Source organism: Hordeum vulgare, chromosome 2H, assembly GCF_904849725.1.
Source record: "Hordeum vulgare subsp. vulgare chromosome 2H, MorexV3_pseudomolecules_assembly, whole genome shotgun sequence".
Taxonomy (NCBI): domain Eukaryota; kingdom Viridiplantae; phylum Streptophyta; class Magnoliopsida; order Poales; family Poaceae; genus Hordeum; species Hordeum vulgare.
Genome location: NC_058519.1, coordinates 59944494 through 59969118, shown reverse-complemented (window position 1 = coordinate 59969118; position 24625 = coordinate 59944494). Strand labels below are relative to the sequence as shown.

Sequence of the window (24625 nt, the reverse complement as noted above, 5' to 3'; positions counted from 1 at the left end):
TCTCTTATGACATCGCCAAACGAATGACAGTGACATACAAATCGAGGGTATATATATAGGCACGCCGGCGCAAACGTTTCGGCCGGTCAATGTCCCAACGTAGGATACATGCACATGTAACCGTCCGATTCAGAAAAAAAAATCCCCTCCTTGCTCACCGCCTCCTGCTAGCTTGCTCGTCGGCGTGCTCGCCAACACGCTCATCGGAGCCGCTCTCTGGAGCTGCATGCTCGTCGGAGCTGCTCGTCGACGCGTTTGTCAGAACCGCTCGCCGGAGCTGCTCGTCGGCTTGTTCGCCGAAGCCGCTCGTCCTTGCCGGAGCCGCTCGTCGGCGCATTCGCCAGCGTGCTCGTCGGTGCTTGTGTTGTTGTCAAGCTCGTTGCTTGTAGGAGAGGTTGCGGCGGTCAAAACTTTTTCCCCTGGTCGCCGCTCGTTGAAGCTTTACATACATACGGTTGAAGCTTTCTCTAGTGCAGTGTATGGTTGTAGCTTTCTCTCCCAATGATTGGAACTTTTTTCCTTTACGGTCGAAGCTTTTCTGTAAAGGGTTGCAACTATTATCTTTTAGCAGCGCTCGATTAATGCGCTCTCTATTGTTTCAGTTGCAGCTTTTTTCATCAACGGTTGAAGCATTTTATGTCAATGGTTGTAGCATTTCAGCATGGCAGTGACCGCTTGCAATTTTTTATATGTCTGGTTGCAGCTTTTTTCATCAACGGTTGTAGCATTTTATGTCAACGGTTGCAGCGTTCCGCCATGGCAATGACTGCTTGTAGCTTTTTATATGTATGGTTGCAGCTTTATTCATTAACGGTTGTAACATTTTATGTCAACGGTTGCAACATCGTGGGTCGGGATCTGTGGGGGCGCATCTCGCAGTCGAACTGGTTGGACATGGTCGTGGACATGAAGCTTTTTCAAACCAACAATCGAAGCTTTTTCAACGGTTGAAGCTTTTTCCCATGGATTAAAGCTTTTCATTCCATGCTCGTCGAAGCTTTTTCAATGATCAGGAGAAGAGCTGGACGAGCAAGAAGAGCGGTTGGTGGATGGATAAGGCACTGGATGTGTGGCTAGGAAAGAGTCTGTTGCACATGGGCCTGGACGGATGAACGAGGACCACTCGATTAAAAGCTAATCGCACGTCCCGCGCGCGACCGGCGGAAGACTCGGCCGGCGCGCCGGGTGTAAACATTTACCTATGACCCTGTTTGGATCCTAGGGTTAGAGTTAGAGTTGGTTAGATTGAACTCATCTAACCCACCCAAAAAATCTAATCCACCCAAGATGTGTTTTTTTGGGTTAGAGTTAGGTGGGGCCTAAAAAAAGTTACTTTTCTATCTCCCTCCATCAAACAAAATCCTAGATAAAGGAGCCAAATGATTGAAAAAAGTGCATTTAATGGCAATCTAACCCTTCCATCAAAATACCTCTTTGGTTAAAATTAGTTTAGGATTAGTCTAAGATTAGAATCTAATTCTAATCTCTAAGAGCATCTCTAGTGGATGGTGTAAATTTGAACGTGTATATCTTCATATACACGTTGTTAAATTATACACGTCCCAGTTTTTCAGTGGAACGTGTAAATTAGGACGTGTATATTTCAAACGGCTATATTTCCAACGGCTATATTTTCAAACGGCTATATTTCCAACGGCCATATTTCTGATCTATATAAACCACCCCTATCACCTTTCTTCCAGCACACTTCTACCTGTGACTTCTCTTCTCACCTAGATTTCTCTACCGTCTCTCACACAACACAATGAACACATCCACTTGGGACATGAGTTCTTCGTCATCTTCATCTGGCGACGATGAACTCATACTTGCAGCATTCGCCGAGGCGAGGAGGAAGAGAGGAAGAACGCTCGACGTCATGGCGGTTCCAAGCATGGACGTGAGTCAATCGATCGAGGAAGAGATGCCGGATTTCTTCTTCTATGGAACGACTACTTCAAAGAAGTTCCTCGCTTTCCCGAACAATTGTTTTGACGAAGGTTCGTAATTAGTACACTTCTCTACTTTGGTTCTTTTTTCATTTTCCTGTCTCATTTACTTTTTATGCATAGATTTAGGATGTCGCTTACTTTGTTCAACCGCATAGCTGGGGGTATACTTGAGCATGACTATGATGGTTATTTTACGCAAAAAAGAAGTGCTTCTGGAGCTCTTGAGTTACATCCTCTACAAAAGTTTGGAAAAAGTTTGGAAACGAGTGATGTCCTAGTTATAAGTTTGTAATAGATAAAAAAAAGCGTGTAAAATTGACAGCAATCTGAATCAATTGGCAGCTATTTTACATCACAATCCTCTCCCTCCCGTCGCTGCCTCTCCCTCTCCCTCCCGTCGTTGCCTCTCCCTCTCCCTCCCGTGGCTGCCTCTCCCTTCTCTGCCCAGGCCGCCACCTCGCCCTCCTCTGCCCAGGCCACCGCCTCGCCCTCCTCTGCCCAGGCCGCCGCCCCCTCCTCTGCCCAGGCCGCCGCCTCTCCCTCCTCTGCCCAGGCCGCCGCCTCTCCCTCCTCTGCCTAGGCCGCCGGCCCCTCCTCTGCCCAGGCCGCCGGCCCTCCTCTGCCAGGCTGCCGCCCTGCCCCTCCCGTCGCCAGATCTGGGGCGACCGGAGAAAACGCGACGGCGATCTGGGGCGAGGTAGGGGCCGCGGGACGAAGCAGCCGAGCTCACGAGCGTGGCTTCGTCGTGGTTGTTTCCACGCCTCGTACCGTCGTGGCTTCGTCGTGGTTGTTTCCATCCCCGTTGACACGAACCGCTGGGAGTCGTTGGGCAGTAAAAAACTGCCTAGATCTTGTATATTTACTATACATGTCCATATAATGGATCCAGTGGAGATGCTCTAACCGAGTTAGAGTATTCAAATAGGGCATATATATATATATGTACGCAAGTAGAACGATAATGGCAGTGCTGGGCGAGGAACTCGACTAGCCAGACAAACCTGAGTGATTGAACTCCATTACTCCAAGAGACGAGACACGTCTCCTCTCGAGACACGTCTCCTCTACGACACCCTGACACGCGTCTATTTCCGGTGGAATCGTTTTACAATTAGGAAGCGACAGAATAATGGCCGATGCGCGCGCCTGTCATGTTTAGCTCTGAAACACCGATACTTCAAACTTTGCTGTATCGGCGTACAAAACGCGGCTGATATTCGTATCCTCGAAGTATCCTGTTTTATGATTTAAAATAATAATAATAATGTCGATACTCTGCCAATACATCCTTGACACGCTGGGGATACGAAAGGGCAGCCAGACTAGTAGAAGGTCAGAGCATCTCCAACAGCCGTGTTGAAGATTTTATTATGCGCACTCTGCGCTCCGGGCGCTTCAACGGAGACGAATAAATACGCGCACGACATAAATGGTTTAACGCGCGGGACGAAACGACATTGTACGTCCCATATTTTATGCGTCCGTTACCGCGCGCTGCACACTCAAGCGCTCGCGCTGCCACTCTGCTCCAGCCCTGCGCCGCCGTCGTCGAAACCGTCCGATGGACAGCCTCGCCGACATCCCCCTCACCCCCTCCTACGTCTGCGATCCCTCCGTCGCCATAGCCGCCTCCGCAAGCGCCAACGCAAACCCTAGCCCGACGAGCTTTGGGCTCGTCTCCGTCGAAGCTCCTCCGAGCAGCGGTCTCGCGCGCAGCCTTTTCATGACGCCACCGACAACCTCGACGGGTGGCGGCGCGCCAGCGCCCGCCGTGACACATGTCCCTCTTCCGAAGCTTCCAAATGCACCGATGATGAACAAGATCTGCAAGAGGGTATCCGAAAAGAAGAACAAGGCGGCAGATGGCTCCACTAGGCCGTCGGAGAAGAAACCTGCACGTCGTGCGACGGATGCGGTGGCGACCGAAGCGCCGGCGGATGGCTTCATATTATTTTTTTAAAATGAACAAGTTGCAAGCGCCGGCTGCTCACGCGCTGGGTTTTAGCGTATCCGTTGGAGTGGCTCGCGCGTGCAATATTTTACCGTCGTTGCTGAAACCGACGCACTCCGACACGCTAAAATTTCTCAATCGAGTAGGCACGAGATTTGGATCGCATGACATCACGAACGCATTGTTGCTGCTGCTGCCTGAAATCGATTTACCGCTACTCGCATTGGCCGTCTATGGCCAGCAAAGTAGTACTAACTTATTTTCCCAGTTCCTGCTCTCCTTCACTCATCCCGTGCTGGCCTGCTAGGTGTTTGCTTGCTGCCGTTCTAGTACATGACTGCTTTGCTTTGCTGCATATTGTTGTTGATTACTGTTCCTGACGTATTAATATTGTTGTCGTTTAGACTAGGAATCAAAAGATCAACATAAAATATGCGGGCACATACCACATGGACTAGGAAAAAGGCGCAGAGACAACAAATGAAGCAGCATCTAATCAAAGCAATAATATTTTATCTTTATTGCATGATATTTTATTAATTATTTATATATATGCTCACCGCTTCCCGTATCCGTATGGCCGTATCTCTTCGATATCGTGCACGTGGCGGTCCGTCACCAGCTCATGTGGCGCCAAAGCATCGCTATCGGCGTGACGTGAGGGCCGTGGCGCTGGGCACGGTCGGCGTCTTTCTGCATGGCACAGGCATCCCAGCCGATGACTGTAACGGCGCGGGGACGATAGTCTGCGTCGTGCATGCGCTCCCGGCCGGGCAGCTGCCTATACACAAATGGCAGTGACACACAAATCGGAGGTACAGTATATACTACGAAGCACAGATACGATGATACGGGTACGGTAATACGGGATATGACAATTTTTAAAAACAATAATACGACGATACGACAAGCATATGTAAATAATAATAAAATGACATGATAAAAGCTAACATAATAAAATGTGTGAGATGAGATCAAACTACCGCTTCACTGATTGCCTAATTGTTTTCATGCCTCTCGTTTCTTATTTTAAAATTTTCACTATCATTAAGAGATAACACGATCATAGACTGTCCCAATTCAGTTTAAACTGTGATAACTATTAACATGATAACATAAAATTCGCAAGCCTTTTAAAAATTAGAACTTAAGATTGTCAATTGACAAACATATATAAAGAACAATTTTAGATTTCACGAGTGAGCCAAATAATGACGAAGTATTACTTTTTTTCCAACGTTTTCTATAACAATATAAAGAACACAATCTTCATTAAGCTTTTTATTTTCATAACGACAAATATATAGAAACTCTTATCAATGAACATGACGATAATTAAAATTAGGAAGCAATACACATCAATAATGCTTAAATAATAACAAAGAAAGCTAAAAGATGCTATGATTTGTAGTTGTATCTTGTTCCATAGCAATAGTAGGCAGCAGCAAAATCAGTAAGTAATTTTACGTCATAAAAATCAATAAGCAGCAAGCCAACAACATCGACAATTAATTTTATCCAACAAGCAACATCCTTAGCAAGCATTTTTATTCAATTACTACATCAGTACAGTATACGTTCACTACATATATTAACAGATCAACGATACATCAAGGCATGAGCAATACTGAACGGCGATACTTCGGGAATACCCGTATCGACATTTTTTTTTCTTCTTTTATTTATAAATTGAAAAAGACGATACTTCAAAGATACCATATCGAAGACGTATCTGACGTATCGGAGTTTCGGCAAAATACAGAACGGCGATACACAGATTTTTTAAGTATCGGTGCTTCGTAGGACTGTATATATACGCAAGTAGAGTATGCAACAGCGCAAATACTGGAGTACTTCCAACTGCACCCCACCATCGCCGCTTCTTCGGGCTCTCCGGGACGGGAGCGCACAGCGCCAAGTTTCGTCCACCACCAGCGCGTCGGTTCCTCCGCAAAATCCAGGAGCAACCGTTCTCTCTTGCTCGTTTTGTTTCAGGGAAAGCAACCGTACTCAAAACAGAGCAAGAACCAACGTCCAGCGGCAACAACTAGAGCACGCCAGCAAGCGATCAAACCCAAGTGATTCATCCTTTGTACTACGTTCGTGCCGTGCCATGCCACGCAGATACGCCCAAGTGTCCAGCGGCAGGACAGGAGGGAGGAGAGCGCGTCATGGAGATGGCGAGCGCGAGGAGGCGGGCGAGGCAGCTCAGCGGCGACCACGCCGTGCTGTGGAGCGCCTGCGTGCTGCTCTCCGCCGCCTCGCTGCTCCTCGCCGCCACCCTCTCCTCGGGCTTCGGGCTCGCCGGGGAGGTCAGCGTGGTCGTGAGGGCGAGCGCCGGCGCCGTTGTCGTGACGACGGACGACGGCCGCCCATACTGCGGCGACGTTGGCCGCGACGCCATGCTCACGGACGGCGAGTGGGTGCGCGAGGAAGCGGGCGCGGCTCCTCTGTACGACCCGAGGGAGTGCCCGTTCGTCGACGTGGGGTTCCGGTGCCGGGAGAACGGCCGGCCGGACGACGGGTACGCCCGGTGGAGGTGGCGCCCGAGGCACTGCGAGCTCCCGAGGTTCGCGCCATGGCGGCATGGTGTCATGGACGATGGAACTGCACTTTTTTTGGTCTGTTATAATTAACATTGCTCGTTTACCGCTTTCAGGTTCGACGCCAAGAAGTTGCTGGAGGCGCTCCGGGGCCGCCGGCTGGTGTTCGTCGGCGACTCGATCGGGCGCAACCAGTGGGAGTCCATGCTGTGCATGCTCTCCTCCGCCGTCGCCGACGCCGGAGCCTCGGTGCGGGAGGAGCACGGGAGCCCCATCACCAAGCACAAGGGCTTCCTCTCCTTCCGGTTCCTCCACCACAACCTCACGGTGGAGCACTACCGGTCGCCGTACCTGGTCCGTCGCGGCGGCCGCCCCCGGCCCCGCCGCGCGCCCAGGCACGTCCGCTCCACGCTCCAGCTCGGCGCCATGGACTCCAGGGCTCACCTGTGGAAGGGCGCCGACGTGCTCGTCTTCAACTCCGGTCACTGGTGGAACCAGGACCGGCTCCAGCAGCTGTATGTGGCATGTTTTCATCATGGACATAGCTTAAAAATGGTTGCTCGGATCGGACTCCATGGCTTGACCTTGCTGTGCCAGGCATTGCTACTTCCAGGAAGGCAAGAGGCTGAGGCTGGACATGAGCGTGGAGGAGGCCTACCAGAGAGCCATGGACACAGTGCACGAATGGGTTCAGAAGGAGGTGGACGGCAGCAAGACCCTGGCCGTCTTCAGAACGTACTCGCCGGCGCACAATAGGCACGCGCGTTTCCTCCGTTGGCCTTGTGAATTTCAGCCATGATTTCCACAGATAAGTAATTTTCTTGTTAAGTACTTTGCAGGGGCACAAATGGCGGGAGCTGCGCCATGGAGACGCTGCCGGAGCTGAACATGACCGGAATCTCGCTGGGCCGGTGGCCGGGAATGCTGCTGCCGGCGTTTGGGGGATCGGAATCGTCGGCCGGCGCGAGGGACCTGCGTGTGATGAACGTGACGCTGATGACGGCGCAGAGGAGGGACGGCCACCCGGCGGTGTATAACGTGGAGCCGTCGGCGAGGATGCCGGTGGGGCAGAGGGCGGACTGCAGCCACTGGTGCCTGCCCGGCGTGCCCGACGCGTGGAACGAACTCCTCTACGCCATGATTCTCCGGAGGTTTTCTTAGACTTTTTTTTTAATATGCCTAGAACTCAGCTAGCTAAGTTATAGTATGATCTTATTGTCGTTGTCGATCTTTTTTTTTTCATCGAAATCTCATAGTTCTATTGATAAAAGGTGTTCGCTCGGCAGTCAGCCAACAGGCTGCTCATCAGAAAACTAGGAGTTTCGGTAAGCCAGCTCTCGGTAGCACGGCTAGTGCAAGCACGCTTGGCACATAGATGAGCTGAACCGTTCATGCTGAATTACAAAAGAGAAAAAAAATAAGAGAAAGCTCTTCAATCTCAGAGAAGATAGCAGCCACGACGGAACGTTCATCACGGCGATCATGCCAGAGACTTACAACCTCCAAACAATCTGTCTCCATCACTACTTCAAAAAAACCACGAAGGCTTGCGAAAATTACTCCTTCGCGCAGGGCCAGAGCTTCGGCAATGAGGGGATCAATCACCCCGATTTGAGGTTTACCCCATGCACCCAACAAGGAACATCTGGAGCGAGCCACACCACCAGCAGCGCATTGTTGGCTTATGACATCGACCGCCGCATTGGTATTGATCTTAATCCGGTTACCTTCAGGTGGCTGCCACCCATATCCAGGCAAGGTCACAGCTTGCTCTTTTGGGATCTCCAACAAAGCTAGAGCTTCCCTGATGAATTTGATTGATTGCACCGGATCAAACCTCTCGCCCTCATGCGTCCATCCATTCCTCGAATTCCAAATGGACCACAGGATAGTAATGATTGTGGCTCGATCCTTCGGAGAGAAACTAGGATCAGAAAGAATGTCCTTTCGCCAGGAATCTGAGTGGAGCGCTGGAAGATGGAAATCCAACAGAGCTTGCGCCTCGACCCAGAAACGACGGGCATGAGAGCAGTGCATTAACGCATGCTCCAGATCTTCATCAGCAAGCTGACATAATTTGCACAGACTTGTATCTCTGATATGTCGACATTTGAGTGTTGCTTCATCTGGTAGGATGCCACGCATGACCCTCCACCAGAAAACTCGCACCTTGGGGACGACCTTGAAAGACCATAACATCTTCCACAAGTGATTTTGTTCCACTGAAGTACCTAAAACCTGCCCTTCCACGTGAGCTGAGTGCTCATTATGTGTCATTAGAGCTCGGTACGCTGATTTCACCGTGTAATTGCCGGACTTCTCATGTGCCCAAGCCAAAAAATCTGCCCCCCCTCCACGCCGAAGTGGGATGTTCAGGATTGCCTCGGCGTCAGATGCAGCAAAGTTCTCCCTCACCTGATCAACCCTCCATGCTCCTGCCTCGATGTCAATCAGCTCACTGACAAGGGTAACGGTCGTACCAGGAGGTTTAACTGTAGGAGTCATAGTCTCCGTGGACGGGATCCATTTGTCAGTCCATACATCAATGGAAGATCCATCTCCAATGCGATGGATGAGGCCTAGATTCAAAACCTCCCTGCCCGCCACAATTGCACGCCAAGTCGCAGAGGCCGAATGTGGCACTGATGCGTGAGTAAAATCTGTATCTGGGTAGTATCTCCCCTTCAGCACTCTTGCGCATAAGGAATTAGGGTTGGTAAGCAAGCACCATCCATGCTTTCCCAGCAGGGCCAGATTGAAGCCATGGAAGTCTCGAAAACCCACCCCCTTTGCATTTTGGCGTCGCCAGTTCTTTCCACGATATCCAGTGGAGAGATCGTCTGTCAATGGAACTGCTCCACCAATACTTGGCCATACTGGAAGTTAAGCTTTTGCTAACTTTCTTGGTAAGCAAGAAGCAACTCATGCTGAAGGTGGGAATAGCCTGAATCACCGATTTGAGGAGTGTTTCCCCGCCTGCACAAGCAAACAACCTTTCAAACCATCCCCTCATCTTGCTTCTCAATCGCTCCCCAATGTGATCAAAAGTTCCACTAGTGATGCGCCCCACTGCAGTAGGGAGTCCGAGATACCGTTTGCTAAAGGCTTCAACCGAAACCCCCAGAACTTCTTTTATACACTGGCGCAGTTCATGGGGCGTATTTGGGCTAAAGTATATTGTGCTTTTTTCATGATTCACACACTGGCCCGAAGCTTCTCCATAAACCCGCAGAATTGAGTTAAGCCTTTCTACACTCTGGGAGTTAGCGTTAATAAAAATTAAGCTATCATCTGCAAACAGTAGATGACTTACCCAAGGAGCACTAAAGCTTGCCCTTACTCCTGTGTCAATGTAACCATAGTTTTTGAGCAGCGAGGAAAACCCTTTGGCGCATAAGAGGAACAGAAAAGGCGACAGTGGATCCCCCTGCCGAAAGCCACGAGAAGGGGTGAAAAAAGGTTGTAGCTCTCCATTAATCCTCACAAAAAACCGAACTGAGGTAACACACTTCATTATCAAACGAACAAGTGATGAGCTAAAACCCAGATGAAGAAGAATTGCCTCCAGATAATGCCGTTCTACACGATCGTACGCTTTCATCATATCCAGCTTAAGTGCACAGGAGTGATTATTTTCTTTCTTCCTTCTGCAAATAGCATGGACACACTCGAAGGCCACAAGCACATTATCAGTTATCAAACGACCAGGGACAAACGCACTTTGTTCCTCACTGATAATCTCATCCATGCAAGTCCTAAGCCGGTTTGTGATTGCCTTGGAGGCCACCTTATAAAGAACCGAGCAAAGGGAAATAGGATGGAACTGGGAGATCTTTTGGGGGTGTCGTACCTTGGGTATAAGGGTGATTGATGTATCATTTAGACCCAAAGGTAGCTCGCCTCCATTCAAGAAACCAAGCACAACCGTAGTTACCGGCCCACTCAACACATTCCAATCTCTCTGGAAAAACCCCGCAGTGAAACCATCTACACCCGGGGCTTTCGATGGTGCCATCTGAAACAACGCTTCCCGAACCTCCTGTACTTCGAAGGGTTTATCAAGATACATATTCATCAGAGGTGAAACCTTGACTGGAATATGTGTAAGGATCTCACTCATGTCAAGCCTACCTTGGGAGGAATATAGGTTTTGGTAGAATGACAAAATCTCAGTTTTGTCCTCCTCACTAGTCGCACAAACGGAACCATCTGCCCTCACCAGGCACTGATTTTATTCATCCATTGACGTTGTTTCGCCTGTGCTTGGAAATACCTGGTGTTTCGGTCACCCTCCTTCAACCATCTCACTTTGGAACACTGTCGCATCCAAATTTCTTCCTGCTTCAGAGCCACTCTGAGTTCCGCTGCAGTTCTCTTTTCCTCATCGGATGGACCACGCCCAACAGAGGACCGTCGCAGCTTATCGAGCTTGCGTTGTAGCTGACGAACAGACCTTGCCAAACGGCCGAATTCTTTTGCCCCCATGGCTCAAGTGTTCTCTGTAAGGCTCCCACCGATTCCATGATTCCTTGGAGATCATCAGACCGTTGTTGCTCTTGCCATGTTGAGACAAGTTGCTCGTACTCCATGTGGGTTTGCCACACATTTTCATATCGAAACTGTTTTGTTCCACGAACTCCATGATTCCGCCCATGTTCACTAAGATCTGTGATAATGAAGCAATGGTCAGACTCCACGGCACTAACATGGCGCACCCGAATATTATCGTACTGCTGACGAAAAGAATCGTTCGCAAAAGCTCTATCCAACCGAGCTTTCATGTTGGAAGAACCCTGCTGTCCATTATCCCATGTGAAAGGAATCCCCGTCCATCCCAGATCCTGGAATGCAACCTCCTCAATGACCTCGCGGAACAATTGCATCTGGCGTTTCGGACGACGTGTCGGACTAAAATGCTCGTCACCGTAGAGAGTCTCATTGTAGTCTCCCATGCTCAACCACGTTGTGTGTGGCATTGCAAACAAAGACCGCAACATGTTCCAACTGTGTCGTCTATTTTCCACTCTCGGTGCACCATAAAACCCTGTGAACCTCCACTCGACTGAGTTTTGGTCACTTAGTCGCACCATAGTGTCAATATGGCCGATACTAAAATTTCTCAAATCTATGGTGACGTCTTTGGACCAGAAGAGGCCAACACCTCCACTTAGTCCATTGTTATCCACCGCAAAACATCCCGCAAAACCTAGCTGATAGCGTAGGTTCTCCACTCTTCGAGCCCTGATTTTGGTCTCCATTACAAACAGCAGGGCATGAGCTTCCTGCTTCACAATACTGCAAAGCTCGCAAACTACCTCGGGGTTCCCAAGCCCCCGGCAGTTCCAGCTTATACACCTCATTGGGACTGGCAGGGCTGCACCGCAGCCTCTGCCGAGTTAGTCGGAGTTGGTTTCTTCTTCTTTGGTACTCTCTCTCCTTCCTTAACCGCATCATGATCCACCTCATTCTCAACCCCCTTCATACCTTGATCCCCTGTTGTTGCATCAACTGCGTCCGAGCCATCAGTGATCAAGAGCTTTGGTTTGGTCACACGACGGTAGGCCTGCTTAGGTACATCCTTCCTCTTATTGCTCGTGCAGTTTTTGACCGGAGAATTTACTTCAGCAGTACCACCTTTCGCGCTAGAACTTGAATTCTTGGGCTCCCTCTAGTTACTTGTACCGGAGTAATGCTCCTTATTTGAGCTGTCACCAGACGTAGCCTTCTTCCAGTCATCACTAGCCCTAAGTTTTGGCCCAAACGGTAGCTCTCCATTAGCATCTATAGGGCCCGGAGTAGAGCAGTAAAGATCTGAATGACCAAGCCGGCCACAGGAGAAGCAGAAGTGGGGAACATGCTCATATTGGATGTCATACATGTCTACCTTCTTCCTTTTTGCTGAATCGATCAAAATCCACCGCCGGAGTGGTTTGCATACCTCAATTGAAACTCTTGCTCTCAGGAAGCCACCCACATGATCAAATTGGACCGCCGTCGCGCCCTTGTCGATCTACTGAGCTATCAACTTTCCCCATGCATCATTGCGTAGATTGTATGGGAGATTGGGGACACGAGCCCATAAGCTGGGCCTGTCAAATTTGACTTCATCTGGCCGCATACAGTCATCAAACTCTGCCAAGACGATAGCGTTCCTGCTAACGTGCCAGGGAGATCCCTCCCATATCCTATCTCTATCTCTTTGTGTCTCAAACTCAGCCACAAAAGTGTTTTCCCCCATAGATCGAAACTGCAGACCTGTAGGGTTTCCCCAAGCCGGCTTAAGAGCACCTCAGATTGTTTGGATGTGCAGAAGATTCCGATGGAGAATCCTCCCTGCCAGGAGCCAGTTAGCCGGCCTGTCATCTTCTCTGTCATCGATCACGAGCGGTGTTGCTTCCTCATCAGTGATCGCCATCTTCCCCGGCGCCTCCTCCAGCTTCGCTCTTTCCGCTCGAGGGGAACAGGGGCCGGAGTTGTGCTGCGCGCCGCCTGGATTGGGGTTGGAAGCCATCCCAGGGAACCCCCTAGGGCGCATCGCCGTCGAGGATCAGCGGCCGCCGTCAAAGTCCGTCGAAACCAATCGCCACAGGGGTTTTTAGGGTTACGTGGAAAAAACTAGATGGTGTACTACTACAATTATTGGCCACCGTTGACACATTGTCGTTGTCGATCTAACCTGGAGTGAGAGAGAGATGAACTGGAGGTAGATGATGCAACTGTCTCGCGAGAGTTATTCCACTGCCGAACTGTCGCAACGTTGTTTTCTGTTATTCAGTCCCTTTTGTTATGCCAGTACAGATCACCAGCCCCCCTCCATCTCTCCCGGATCCTTCGCCATGATCCGCACTAGCCGCGCCATCCCGCGGCCCGCATCTCACGACGTCGAACAGTTCCACGAGAGAGAGGGAGGGGTTTACACAACGAGGGTTTAGTGCATGCTTGCACGACCTAACTACCTGGTGCATGGGCAGGTCACATCCGACCTCCCAGCCAGTTTATTCTAAACAGAAAAACCAACCTAACACATGCATAAGCTTACTAGGTTCAACACTTCTCCCCCTAAGCTCATGATCTTCGGCTGTCCTCCATGACCGCAAGCTTCTGCCGCATCTCGATGAACCTAACCTTCCCCGGTGCCTTGGTTAATATGTCCGCCAGCTGGTTCTGAGTGCCGACGTGCTTGAGCTCTAGGATCTTTTCTCAACACAATCACGAATGAAGTGGTACTTCACGTCAATGTGTTTGCTTCGATCGTGGAAAACTGGATTCTTGGCCAAGGCGATTGCAGACTTGTTGTCCGCCAGTAGAGTAAACATCTCCGGCTCCTGTCCCAACAGATCAGCGAGTAAACGGCTCAGCCAGATTCCCTGGCAAGTTGCCGCCGCCGCAGCAACGTACTCCGCTTCACAGGAGCTAATGGCCACTATTTTCTGCTTCTGCGATGTCCAACTGACTGGATTCTGTCCAAGGAAGAAGACCTGACCTGAAGTGCTCTTCCGATCCCCCAAGTCGCCGGCGTGATCACTATCATTGTAACCGCACAACACTGCATTGCCATTTCCAGCCTTGTAGCAACAACCATAGTGTTTTGTCCCTCGAACGTACCTCAGTATTTTCTTCACGGCTGCCCAATGATCAGTACTTGGTTTCTCCATGAACCTGCTGACGATCCCAACGGCATGAGTAATATCTGGTCGTGTGTGAACCAGATAGCGAAGACTAGCAATGACACTTCTGTACAGGGTGGCGTCGAACAACCTTGACCCATCGTCCTTCTTCAGCTTCAGTCTGCTCTCCATGGGAGTGCTGCAAGTGTAGCACTCGCTCATCCCCGCCTGCTCAAGTATTTTCTCCGCATAGCTTTGCTGATTGAGGGTAATCTCCCCCTGTTTTTGTACCACCTCTATTCCAAGATAGTAGCTCAAAAGGCCCAGATCACTCATCTTAAAAAGTTTCTGCATCTACCTTTGAATTGTTGAATGTGTGGTACGTCTGTGCCGGTGATGATGAGATCGTTGACGTACACTCTCACCAGCAGGAATGACTCGGTGTTCCCTCGCTGATACACCGCATGTTCATGTGGGCTACTAGTGAATCCAAGTTGAAGTAGGGTATCATCAAATCTTGCATACCACGCTCGGGGAGCTTGACGCAGGCCGTAGAGTGCTTTCCTGAGCCTCAGAACTCAATCCTTGCTCCCAACTGCACTGTATCCGGGCAGGTGCGCCACATAAACTTCTTATGCGAGGACACTGTTTAGAAATGCGGATTTAACATCCATGTGATGCACTTCCCAACGCGAGTGAGAAGCGAGAGCTAGAAGAAGTCAGACTGTCTCCATGCGAGCTACTGGGGCAAATACTTCTTCAAAATCAACCCCTCCCTCTGAGCATATCCCTTTGCGACCAAACGTGCTTTGTACTTGACAATGTTCCCCTCTGGACCCCCCTTTACTTTGTAAACCCACTTGAGTCCAATGGCTTTGTGCCCACGCGGGAGAGAAGCTATCTCCCAAGTCTGGTTCTCTGCTATGCACTTCATCTCCTCATCCATAGTTGCCTTCCACGCCGTGTCAGTCAATGCCTCCTCGGCTGTGTGTGGCTCCTCGGCACTAAGGAGACAGCTCTCCATCTCATGTAATGCTTCCTCTTCGGTCTCATCCATGATACAGGAGAGGCGTCTGTACCGAAGTGGTCCAGTGTTCGTGTCCCGCCGGTTCTCATCATGTGGGGGAGGAGTAGCCCAGCGAATGGCGCCCTCGATCCCCGGCGAAGGTGATGCTGGCGTCGAAGTAGATGATGCTGACGTAGGTGTCTGTGTTGCAAACTGTGGCGCCCCAAGAGATGGAGAAAGGGGCGACTCCTCAGCACGCCGTGGCGTGGTCACCGCGGCTCCCCCGTGTCCAGTTCGTGCACTCCACAACCTGTGGTGAAGACCACAATGAAGGGTTCAACCACAGGGGTTGCTGCTACCGACGTGTTGGAGGAGTCCCACGACCAAGGCCCGCCTTCTTCGAACACGACATCGCGGGTTACCTACACCTTCTTAGTCACCGAGTCATAGACATGGTATGCTTTGGAACCTTCTTCATACCCGACAAAGATCATGGGAGTGGATCGATCTGAGAGCTTTGATATTCCAGGTCCAACTCTCTTCACATGTGCGGTGCAGCCAAATGTCAGCAGGTGCTGTACCGAGGGTTTTCGCCCATGCCAAGCTTCATATGGGGTGACGCCCTCCAAGCTCCTGGCCGGGGCTCTGTTCAACAGATACACAATGGTTTTCACCGCTTCTCCCCAGAAGTATGAGGGCACTAGCATGCTCTTCAGAAGACACCGCGCCATTTCCACCACCGTTTGATTTCTGCGCTCCACCCCACCGTTTTGCTGGGGGAGTAAGGTGATGTGGTGCAGTGTTTGACACCTAAGCCTTCGCAGTACTCCTTGAACACCACTGAATTAAATTCTCCCCCACGGTCTGAGTGGAAAGCATGCAGTTTGCACTGCCCCTCGGATTCAGCCATGATCTGCACTTTTCTGAATCTGTCGAATGCTTCATCTTTGGATTTTAGCAGCTCCAACCACATGTATCTAATGTGATCATCCACAATTAGCAGCAAGTACTTGCTTCCACCTGGTGTGACCGGCGAGATCGGGCCACACAGATCTGTGTGAATGAGCTCGAGTCCATGCTCTGCCCGATATCCTGACGCCTGCGGGAACGATGCTTTGTGTTGCTTCCCGAGTGCACACCCATCGCAGTACTCTGCTACATGCTCGATGTGTGGCATCCCTCTCACCATCTGCTTGCTGGACATGGCCTTGAGTGCTCGAAAGTGAAGATGCCCCATTCTGGCATGCCACAGCCAAGTCTGGTCACCACCCTATGCCAGCACGCACACGGGCGCGTCAATGGACAGAAGCCTTGTGTACAGCCTGCTCGCAGTGCGCTTGATCTTGGCTAGGACTCGACCCCTAGGGTCTCGGACAGACATGATCCCATCTCTGATCTCTATATCACAGCCGCCTTCATCCAGTTGCCTGACGGAGATGATGTTGCTTCTCAGACTGGGGATGAAAACCACATCAGTCAGTGCTCTCTGCTCCCCGTCCTTGCAGCTGAACACGATAGTGCCGCGACCACAATTGGCCACCTTGGATCCGTCCCCAAATCTGACTGTGCCATGCACCGATTCATCCAGCATCGCGAACTTGTCTTTCTCGCCTGTCATGTGACTGCTAGCACCGGTGTCAAAGAACCACGTGCCTTGGGGTGACGGCACGGGGATCACCTTCTCCTCGGTGAGGAAAACTGCTTGGGGTGTTGCGAGCTCGCTAGTGACCACGTCGGTGGCCACATCCATGAGCAACCCTTGATCATGTTCATCGCCGCCGCGGACAAGATTAGCCTGCTCCTGCTTGCCTCTCTGCTCCTGTTCGCGCAGCCAAGTCCTGCACTCCTTCTTCCAATGTCCAGGTATGCCACAGTGATGACACTTGCCCTTTTTCTTCTTGCCGCCGGACCCGCCAGATCCGCCCGCACCACCAATGTGTTGCGCAGGTTTGCCGCAATTAGGGTTTTTGCCCTTTCCCGGTGACTTGCTCTTGCCAGCGCTTCCGCCGAAAGCAGACCCACCGCCGAGAGACGAGCTGCCACCACCGAACTATTGATCGCGTGCGGGCCATTCCTCGGCGACGAGGAGAAGTCGGCCGCCTTACTGAGGAGCGTCGTCGAGGTCATAGTGATCATCACACGCTGAGAACCTGCCAGCCAGCTCCTCGATGGCGAGGGTCTTGAGATCGATCAGAGATTCGATCGCCATGGCCATCTAGCGGTACCGTCTCGGCACCATGCGCATGAATTTTTGCACAACCTTGTGCTCCGTCACCGGACCGTCGTATAGCTTGAGATCGGCCACGACTCTAGTGAGCCGCAGCGCGAAGTCTTCAACTGATCCACCGACCTTGAAGCGTCGATCTTCAAACTCCCGTCGGCGCACCTACGCCTTCGCTTCACGAACGCGCTCACTCCCCATGCGGAGAGTCTTGATCGTGTCCCAAGCGAACTTGGCGGTGTCCTTGACCGCCAGTACACGCATCATCTCCGGCGGCACGCCGGTGAGGATGACTGCGAAAGCCCGCCGATCATCGCGCTCGTCGTCCGTGCCATCCTTGACCGCACCCCAGAGTGAAGCCGCCTGCAGTCTCACCTGCATATAGAGCGACCACTCCATGTTGTTGGTGCACATCAGCATCATGGGAAGCGTTGAAGTCTCTGTCTCCCGCACCACCCGCTCGACCACCCGTAGCTCCCCGCTGCCACCCGTCGTGAGACGCGCGAGGGGTGTCCCGAACGAGGGTGATTTAGCTGCTTTCGCCGCCTCCGCCGCCACCTGCTTCTTCCTCTCCTCCGACTCGTCACCCGACATCACCGCCGTGGATCACACACCGCCGCCGCCCCGAGGATCGCACACCACCGAGCTCTGATACCAATTGTCGTTGTCGATCTAACGTGGAGTGAGAGAGAGATGAACTGGAGGTAGACGATGCAACTGTCTCGCGAGAGTTATTCCACTACCGAACTGTCACAGTGTTGTTTTCTGTTATTCAGTCCCTTTTGTTATGCCAGTACAGATCACCAGCCCCCCTCCATCTCTCCCGGATCCTTCGCCATGATCCGCACTAGCCGCGCCATCCCGCGGCCCGCGTCTCATGGCATCGAACAGTTCCAAGAGAGAGAGAGAGGGGTTTACACAGTGAGGGTTTAGTGCATGCTTGCATGACCTAACTACCTGGTGCATGGGCAGGTCACATCCGACCCCTAGCCAAGAAAAACCAACCTAACACATGCATGAGCTTACTAGGTTCAACACTCATTCAGTCATTGTTTTTGAGGGGTTCTCATTCAGTCATCTGATAGTCGTCCTAACCCGTTTTTGGTTACTAGTAACAGTGCATGTGCAACACACGTGTAATCAAATGAATTTTCTCATCATCAGGTTGCCAATCAGTTAATATTGAATGAAAACAATGGATATCTTACTTTGAGCAAATACACAAGTAATATTCCAACACATAACACATTGACACATGTACATTATTGACATTACACAACTTAAAAGCAACATAATGGATAAACCTTACATCTACACTGTCAGCAACATGTATATATGAAACCTCATGAACTACCCAACATAGTATGTCTACACTAAAGAATATGCTAAGCCTAGCTAGAAATGTGATTGAGAAAGATGAAAAACATGAAACACGTGGTAGGGTCCGAGAATAGAAAAGCAAAGATGAATCAGTCAAGGTAGAAGAGGAGCATGAAGAAAAATTGTTGGATGATGTAGAGGTAGATTTAATACTCTCTCCGCATCTTGCTGGATGGTGTAGAGCTTGATTTAATACTCCTCTGCATCATGCAAAGATAGTTCCAGTAGTAAGAAGTTCTCTGTGAGACTGCGCTATGAGTAATATCTACCGAGAATGGCTTGTACAAATATGGAGAGCTTAGTTTGTCGCTGCCAAACAGGGAGATTAGTAGATGAAAATTGCAATCTATGAGTAATATTTACTATGAAATTTGAACTATGAAATTTCACAGTAATATCTACTGTGAAATTGCAATCTATGAGTAATATCTACTGTGAAAATTGCAATCTATGAGTAATATCTACAAGGATGCTACAAGAATACAGTTATATTGTCTCGCGAAAGCATGAGAAATAAATTTGCTGTATGAATAAAACAAATACCAACAATCAACTACATAGATGCAGGTTTTCAGTGGAAAACTACAACACAAATAGATTATTCTTTTTCTAGTACAAGGATGGAGAGAACATTCCAAGGGGAAGAAAGTCGAAGCCTTCGCATTGAAGATGCATTACGTGTGATTGGAAATTTGGATATATTAGCACAATCAGAATGACCAAAATGATCCAAAAGAAGGTATTTTTACTGTCAAAGTAATGATACACATATGCCATAAGCAGAAGTGCTAGAAGTGTTGTAAAGAGAAATATAGGATCAAACGGAGGCACTTGAATCTAGGAAAACAGTTAAGCATTGAATTAGTATCGCCACCTATTTCTTTACTATCTTGACCATTTCACTTAGTATATCACGCTCAATGATCTGTTGGTAAACAATATCCCGACAATGTTTGCTTAGAGTCTCCAGCACCTGAGAAAGAAGGCAAGACAATTAAATCAGCGAACAAAAGAGACATGCATGTAAGCAAAAAATGTATACGCTGCTTTTCAAAACAAATGGATCCACAAGGAAACATGTATGAAAATGCATTTAGTGTTGGATTAAAGTTGTTCTCATTTGAGAATAACATAGAAGAACGTATCATAAAATAATTCCAACCTGAAAAATCTAAACTACTTCAACAAATTCAGAGCACCGAAATGTGTTTACATAAAAAAATACAAAGATAATAGCGACCAACATTCATATTATCATGTATTCTGTATGTGGTTTAAATGCAGTAGTAAAAGGTGTCGGGTAGTTGGTACTCATTGCCAAAAGGAGAAGATGCCCCTTATTTTATGAAAAGATGATGTTTCAGCATAGGCACAGCCTCCACCACACATGTATGAAAGTGCATCTGAGAATAGCAGAGAGCCCAACCTGGAAATTCTAGCACTACTTTAATAGACAAATTTAGAAAAGCAAATGTGTTCTGAAAAAATTAACAAAGATGATTGCGACCAGCGTTCGTGTTATCAGTATGTGGTTTAAATGGAGTAGTAAAAGGTGTTGAGTAGTAGGTACATGTGGCATCACCTCTGGCTCAAACACACTGCCTGAAGTATCCTATGCAATTGCTTCAAGTACAAGAGAGGTAACTGTAGGTGACAACTTCTCAATAGTAGCCAGAGGTTGCAGCTCTATCCCCCCAACTATTTATCGCACCATAGTCATCTTAAGCAACAAAAAGTCACACATAGTTAAATGGCCATGTAAAGGATAGTATAGAATAAAAGTGAAGATCCATTGCGATGCAAAAATAACTAACCTGGTTGAGTGTTAATGTACCTGTCTTGTCACTACAAATTATTGTAGCAGAACCCATCGTTTCACAGGCTGAGAGCCTCCTCACCTGAAATTGCCATGTAGATTCATGTAATGGCAGACAGAAATACAAAATAAACAGATAGCAAAAATATGTACCAGAGCTTTATCTGTCATCATTTTCCGCATTGAATAAGCCAGGCTGAAACAAATATAGGTCAGAAACTATATACAAAATAAATTCAAAATGATGAGGAAATTTTTCACTTATATTGACTCACGTTAGTGTTACAGCCAGCGGTAGTCCCTCGGGTATAGCAACGGCAACAATAGTCACCTAAATTGCATTTAGCAATGTAAGAATTAGATAAGGAAAACGGTGCTTCAGATACACCAAATATTAAATCATTACATACCACAATAGTTAATATCTTTATTACTCCAAATATTATAGATTTCACACCTGTGCGCCCCTTAACAAACTGAACAGTACCATCTGGATCTGTAGTATGTCGTGTAAAATATCTGGGAGTAAGGAAAAAAATTATTAGTATGTTCTGTAAGATACATGGAACAAAAATAGTTTCTAAGCATGTCCTGAAAGATGAAAGTATCTGGGATCAACGAAAAAGTTTCTAAATATGTACATGTATAAAGATACAAAAGCAACAGATCACTGCCCTTATGCATATAGGATAGGCATAAGAGTTAAAAGTTTATACGGTTGTGACTTTATTTCCCATGTACACCATACATCATATTGAAGGTACAATGTCCAAATAATGGGGAAATTACATGAACAAGTCTTACCTTGCAAAGAGGACTACAAGGACCATTGCTGCAACAACAAGCCCCACAATGCCTATGAATGTTGCTACTCCATTCAACCGTACCTTAAACAGAAAAGAGAAGGCCATGAATAAACCATGACAGAACTCACATTGCACACAAATTGTTCACAAGAATTCCAATCAGATCATCAGCGAAAGGATAAACAGACAAAACCTGCAATGGAGTCTCTTCGTTATTATCTTCTGAAATGCTGGCCATCAATAAACCCCATTCAGTGTTTAGACCAACCGCAGTTACCTGCAAGTGGAATTATATCAAATAATTTATAGGAATATTAAAAGGTCAATTCCACTCCCCTCGTTGATTAATCTAGCTGGCAGGTAAGGAATACTCAAATGTCAAATCCAAGGGCACAAATAAGTAAATGAGCCCCAAGTGCCCCTTTTTGTTCATATACATGTGATTTTCAAAACAGAAAGGAAAAAAGAATGAGGAGAGATAACAAGATATGATCACTCACCAACATGGTACCATAACCATCAGCTACTTTGCATCTGTACTAATAAAAGCACGAGAGGGCAGATCCAACTACAGATCTGGAGCATCTAATCACGTTATCAATGGTCTAATGACGTTGTTAACGAAACTCTCACTAACGAAATCGATGTGAACGAAACTCTCGCTAATGACTCCCAACCCACGACACCGCTGCGCACCTCGGGACAAAAAAAAAAAGAAACACCCACTCCCCATGCTACCGGCTACCCTGGCACCCCGTCGGCCCCCGCCACCGCCTCCCCGGCCCTCGCCACCATCGCCCGCCACCACTCGCCCCGCCACCGCCCCAGCCCCCGCCATCGCCGCCCCGCCGCCACCTCGCCCCGCCCCGCCACGGGAAGACCGGGAGGCGGTTGCCGCAATAGGGTTGCGACTTCCGAATCTCCGCTCGGCAGAGAGGCCGTGCACGCACCCCCGACACCTCCGCCCCGGCCCTCACCACCATCGCCCGCCACCACTCGCCCCGCCACCGCCCCAGCCCCAGCCATGGTTGTGCCCTCCGATTTTCCGCCCGGTAGGGGCAGCACGCCCTCGACTCCCTGGCCTGGGACTGCCCCCATGCCCAGCCCTGCCGGCGCCCTGCACGCCCCCAACAAAGACAGCCCCCGCTCTGCGGAGAGCCCGGGGGAGGACCGACGACGGCGAGCCGCTACAGCGTGGCGTTCGTCAAGGGCCTGCAACTTCGACACGAGGGTGACGATGCAGGACCTGGAGGACACGTACAACCCGCCGACCACCGTTCCGGAGCAGCGTGGTGGACGGCAAGGCCACCTGCGTCATGTGCGCCTACACCGGCATCAACAGCGTCCCCGCCTGCGCCAACTCTGACCTCCTCACCAACACCGTTAGGGGAGACTGGGGCCTCGACGGGTACTGCATTTTTTGTTTTCTTTTGTTCACATGCGTGCGGCCTTCTTCTTCACGCGGTAGTGGTACTGAATGACTGACACCATGCCATGCTTCAGTGGAATTGTACTCCAACAACAGGCAGACCTTGTGTTCGACGAGGGCCTCCAAGAGGACCTTGACCTGGTCTGCCGTTCATATATCATCACCAGCGCCCCGCCAAGAATCACGATGTTAAGGCGACGGACTTCAAGTTCAAGATTCCGCTCTTCGTGAGAACGAGGTTACCCTATTTGGTTGAAGGTTCATTATCGTTCAATTGGGTGGCTATGTAGCTGATTTCCATATAAAATCTATACAGACTGATTACACAAAATTCTTATGTAGATATCCCCAGTCCGTGTGCTGACGCTGGTGTTGAGTACATTGTTGATCCCATAGTTATTTTCACTGACAAGGACAAGGTTGCAGCATATTAATTAAGGTACTTTCCTTCACTGTATAACTTTGAGGGTACCCTGAACCATTCATGTGCATATATGCATTCATAGTTTTATGTGTTGCTATTTACGGGATGGTGCCAAGAAAGATACTACTAAGAGCGTCAATTTACAAGAGATGTTCCCATGATTGCATGTGGTGTTAATGAGGAGGAGAATTCTGACATGAACGTTCTCTCCATTTTTCTTTATATTTCTTTAATAACGGTAGGGAGAGGTGGCCCCTAACTATTTAAATTTAGAAGCCAAACCAAATGGCTTTTGGATGGTTGTTCTTATATCAAAATTATTACATGCAGACTTCAGAGAACAGAGGGGGTCAGAGAAGAAGAAAATAAATTATCTAGGCTAGTCCGCTAATTAACTATTAACCTAAACACCTCATCTTTCTTAGCTCTCTTTGCCCACAACCTCACTGTAACCATACATTTTCTTGCAACCGTCGTCTTTGGGATGACCATGTTGCCGAAGAACTTTATGTTGCGAGGTGACCAAATAGTCCAGAAGATACCAATAATAATGGGCACCCAAGCAACCTGCTTCTGCTGCTCGACCTAAATTTTGCCATTGTAAAAAATTGTCATAGTTTCTTTCTGGTTATCAATGAAAGGTTTGGCATCATTGAGGGTTTGACGACCATTGTTCATGCCATGACGGGTAAACATTACACTGGTTTTAGGTTTTGCGCAAACATTTGGTGTGTCTATCTTTGTCAGGTTATATGTGTACGAAATTTGAATTTATAGCAAACCAGAAGACCGTTGATGGTCTCTCGAGCAAGAACTAGAGAGGTGGAAGGGTACCAGTTATCCCTTGTTTTTAGAAGATAATAACGAAGAGACTCCATTGCAAATTGATCCTACGTAGGAGTCTAAAAACAAGGGATAACTTACAATTTTGCTTTCCCCAGTCATACTGGATTCATCAATGGCAAGAGAATGGCCACTAATTAAAATGCCATCTGATGGAACCTAAAAGGTGGTTTTGGTTTTGTTATAATATTAGAAATGCAAACAATGCAAAAATAAGCCATGAAGACCATATTTGTTTACTGCATCTTACCTGATCACCAATTTTTAAAGCTACTACATCACCAACCACAATATCAAAGATCGACACTTGAATTCTTCGACCGCCCCTAATGACCTGGTCACCATAGCGAAATTGCAATACCATCAGAGGACCAAAAGTAGCATGTAAATAGTCAAATCTTTTGTTAGGTTCAGCTCACAACCTCGACTTGAATAGTCAAATCTTTTGTGACCATGGAAGTTAATCGAAAAAGGTCCTCGTTGACGTAATGTGTAAGCAGATCAATACACATCTAGAGCAAAATAATTATGTTGCATAAACATAAGAAATTATATAGTATCCTGAATATCATATTGAGACCAGTAAATATACTGACCTTAGTTAGTAGCATTAATCACTTGATAGAATCCTTAATCTTCTCATACGC

At 48.7% G+C, this 24625-nt stretch overlaps 1 protein-coding gene and 1 long non-coding RNA gene across 3 annotated transcripts; one reads left to right on the top strand and one right to left on the bottom strand.

The window, feature by feature from the left end:
- Positions 1 to 5761: 5761 nt before the first annotated feature.
- On the top strand, positions 5762 to 7707 carry LOC123429558 (protein trichome birefringence-like 10). Of its 2 annotated transcripts, none has more exons than XM_045113582.1 (4): positions 5762 to 6472; positions 6563 to 6961; positions 7060 to 7202; positions 7286 to 7707. In XM_045113582.1, the coding sequence occupies exons 1-4, from the start codon at positions 6017 to 6019 to the stop codon at positions 7605 to 7607; spliced, it is 1320 nt and encodes a 439-aa protein (XP_044969517.1). In that variant the 5' UTR covers positions 5762 to 6016; the 3' UTR covers positions 7608 to 7707. The 2 variants fall into 2 exon arrangements, with proteins under 2 accessions (XP_044969517.1, XP_044969518.1); XM_045113583.1 differs by having other exon boundaries at positions 7044 to 7202; positions 7286 to 7703.
- A 16344-nt stretch (positions 7708 to 24051) lies between these two features.
- On the bottom strand, positions 24052 to 24416 carry LOC123429557. Its single transcript, XR_006622704.1, has 3 exons — positions 24401 to 24416; positions 24229 to 24312; positions 24052 to 24137 (listed from the first exon to the last, which is right to left on the bottom strand). It is a non-coding gene; the product is annotated as an uncharacterized LOC123429557 (long non-coding RNA).
- Positions 24417 to 24625: the final 209 nt, after the last annotated feature.

What these genes read in the sequence shown, in the direction of transcription:
- LOC123429558 (XM_045113582.1), top strand. Translation starts at nt 6,017, where the DNA reads ATGCCACGCAGATACGCCCAAGTGTCCAGCGGCAGGACAGGAGGGAGG. An exon ending in AGGCACTGCGAGCTCCCGAG is followed by an intron (nt 6,473 to 6,562) that starts GTTCGCGCCATG and finishes TACCGCTTTCAG; the next exon opens with GTTCGACGCCAAGAAGTTGC. An exon ending in TACTCGCCGGCGCACAATAG is followed by an intron (nt 7,203 to 7,285) that starts GCACGCGCGTTT and finishes AGTACTTTGCAG; the next exon opens with GGGCACAAATGGCGGGAGCT.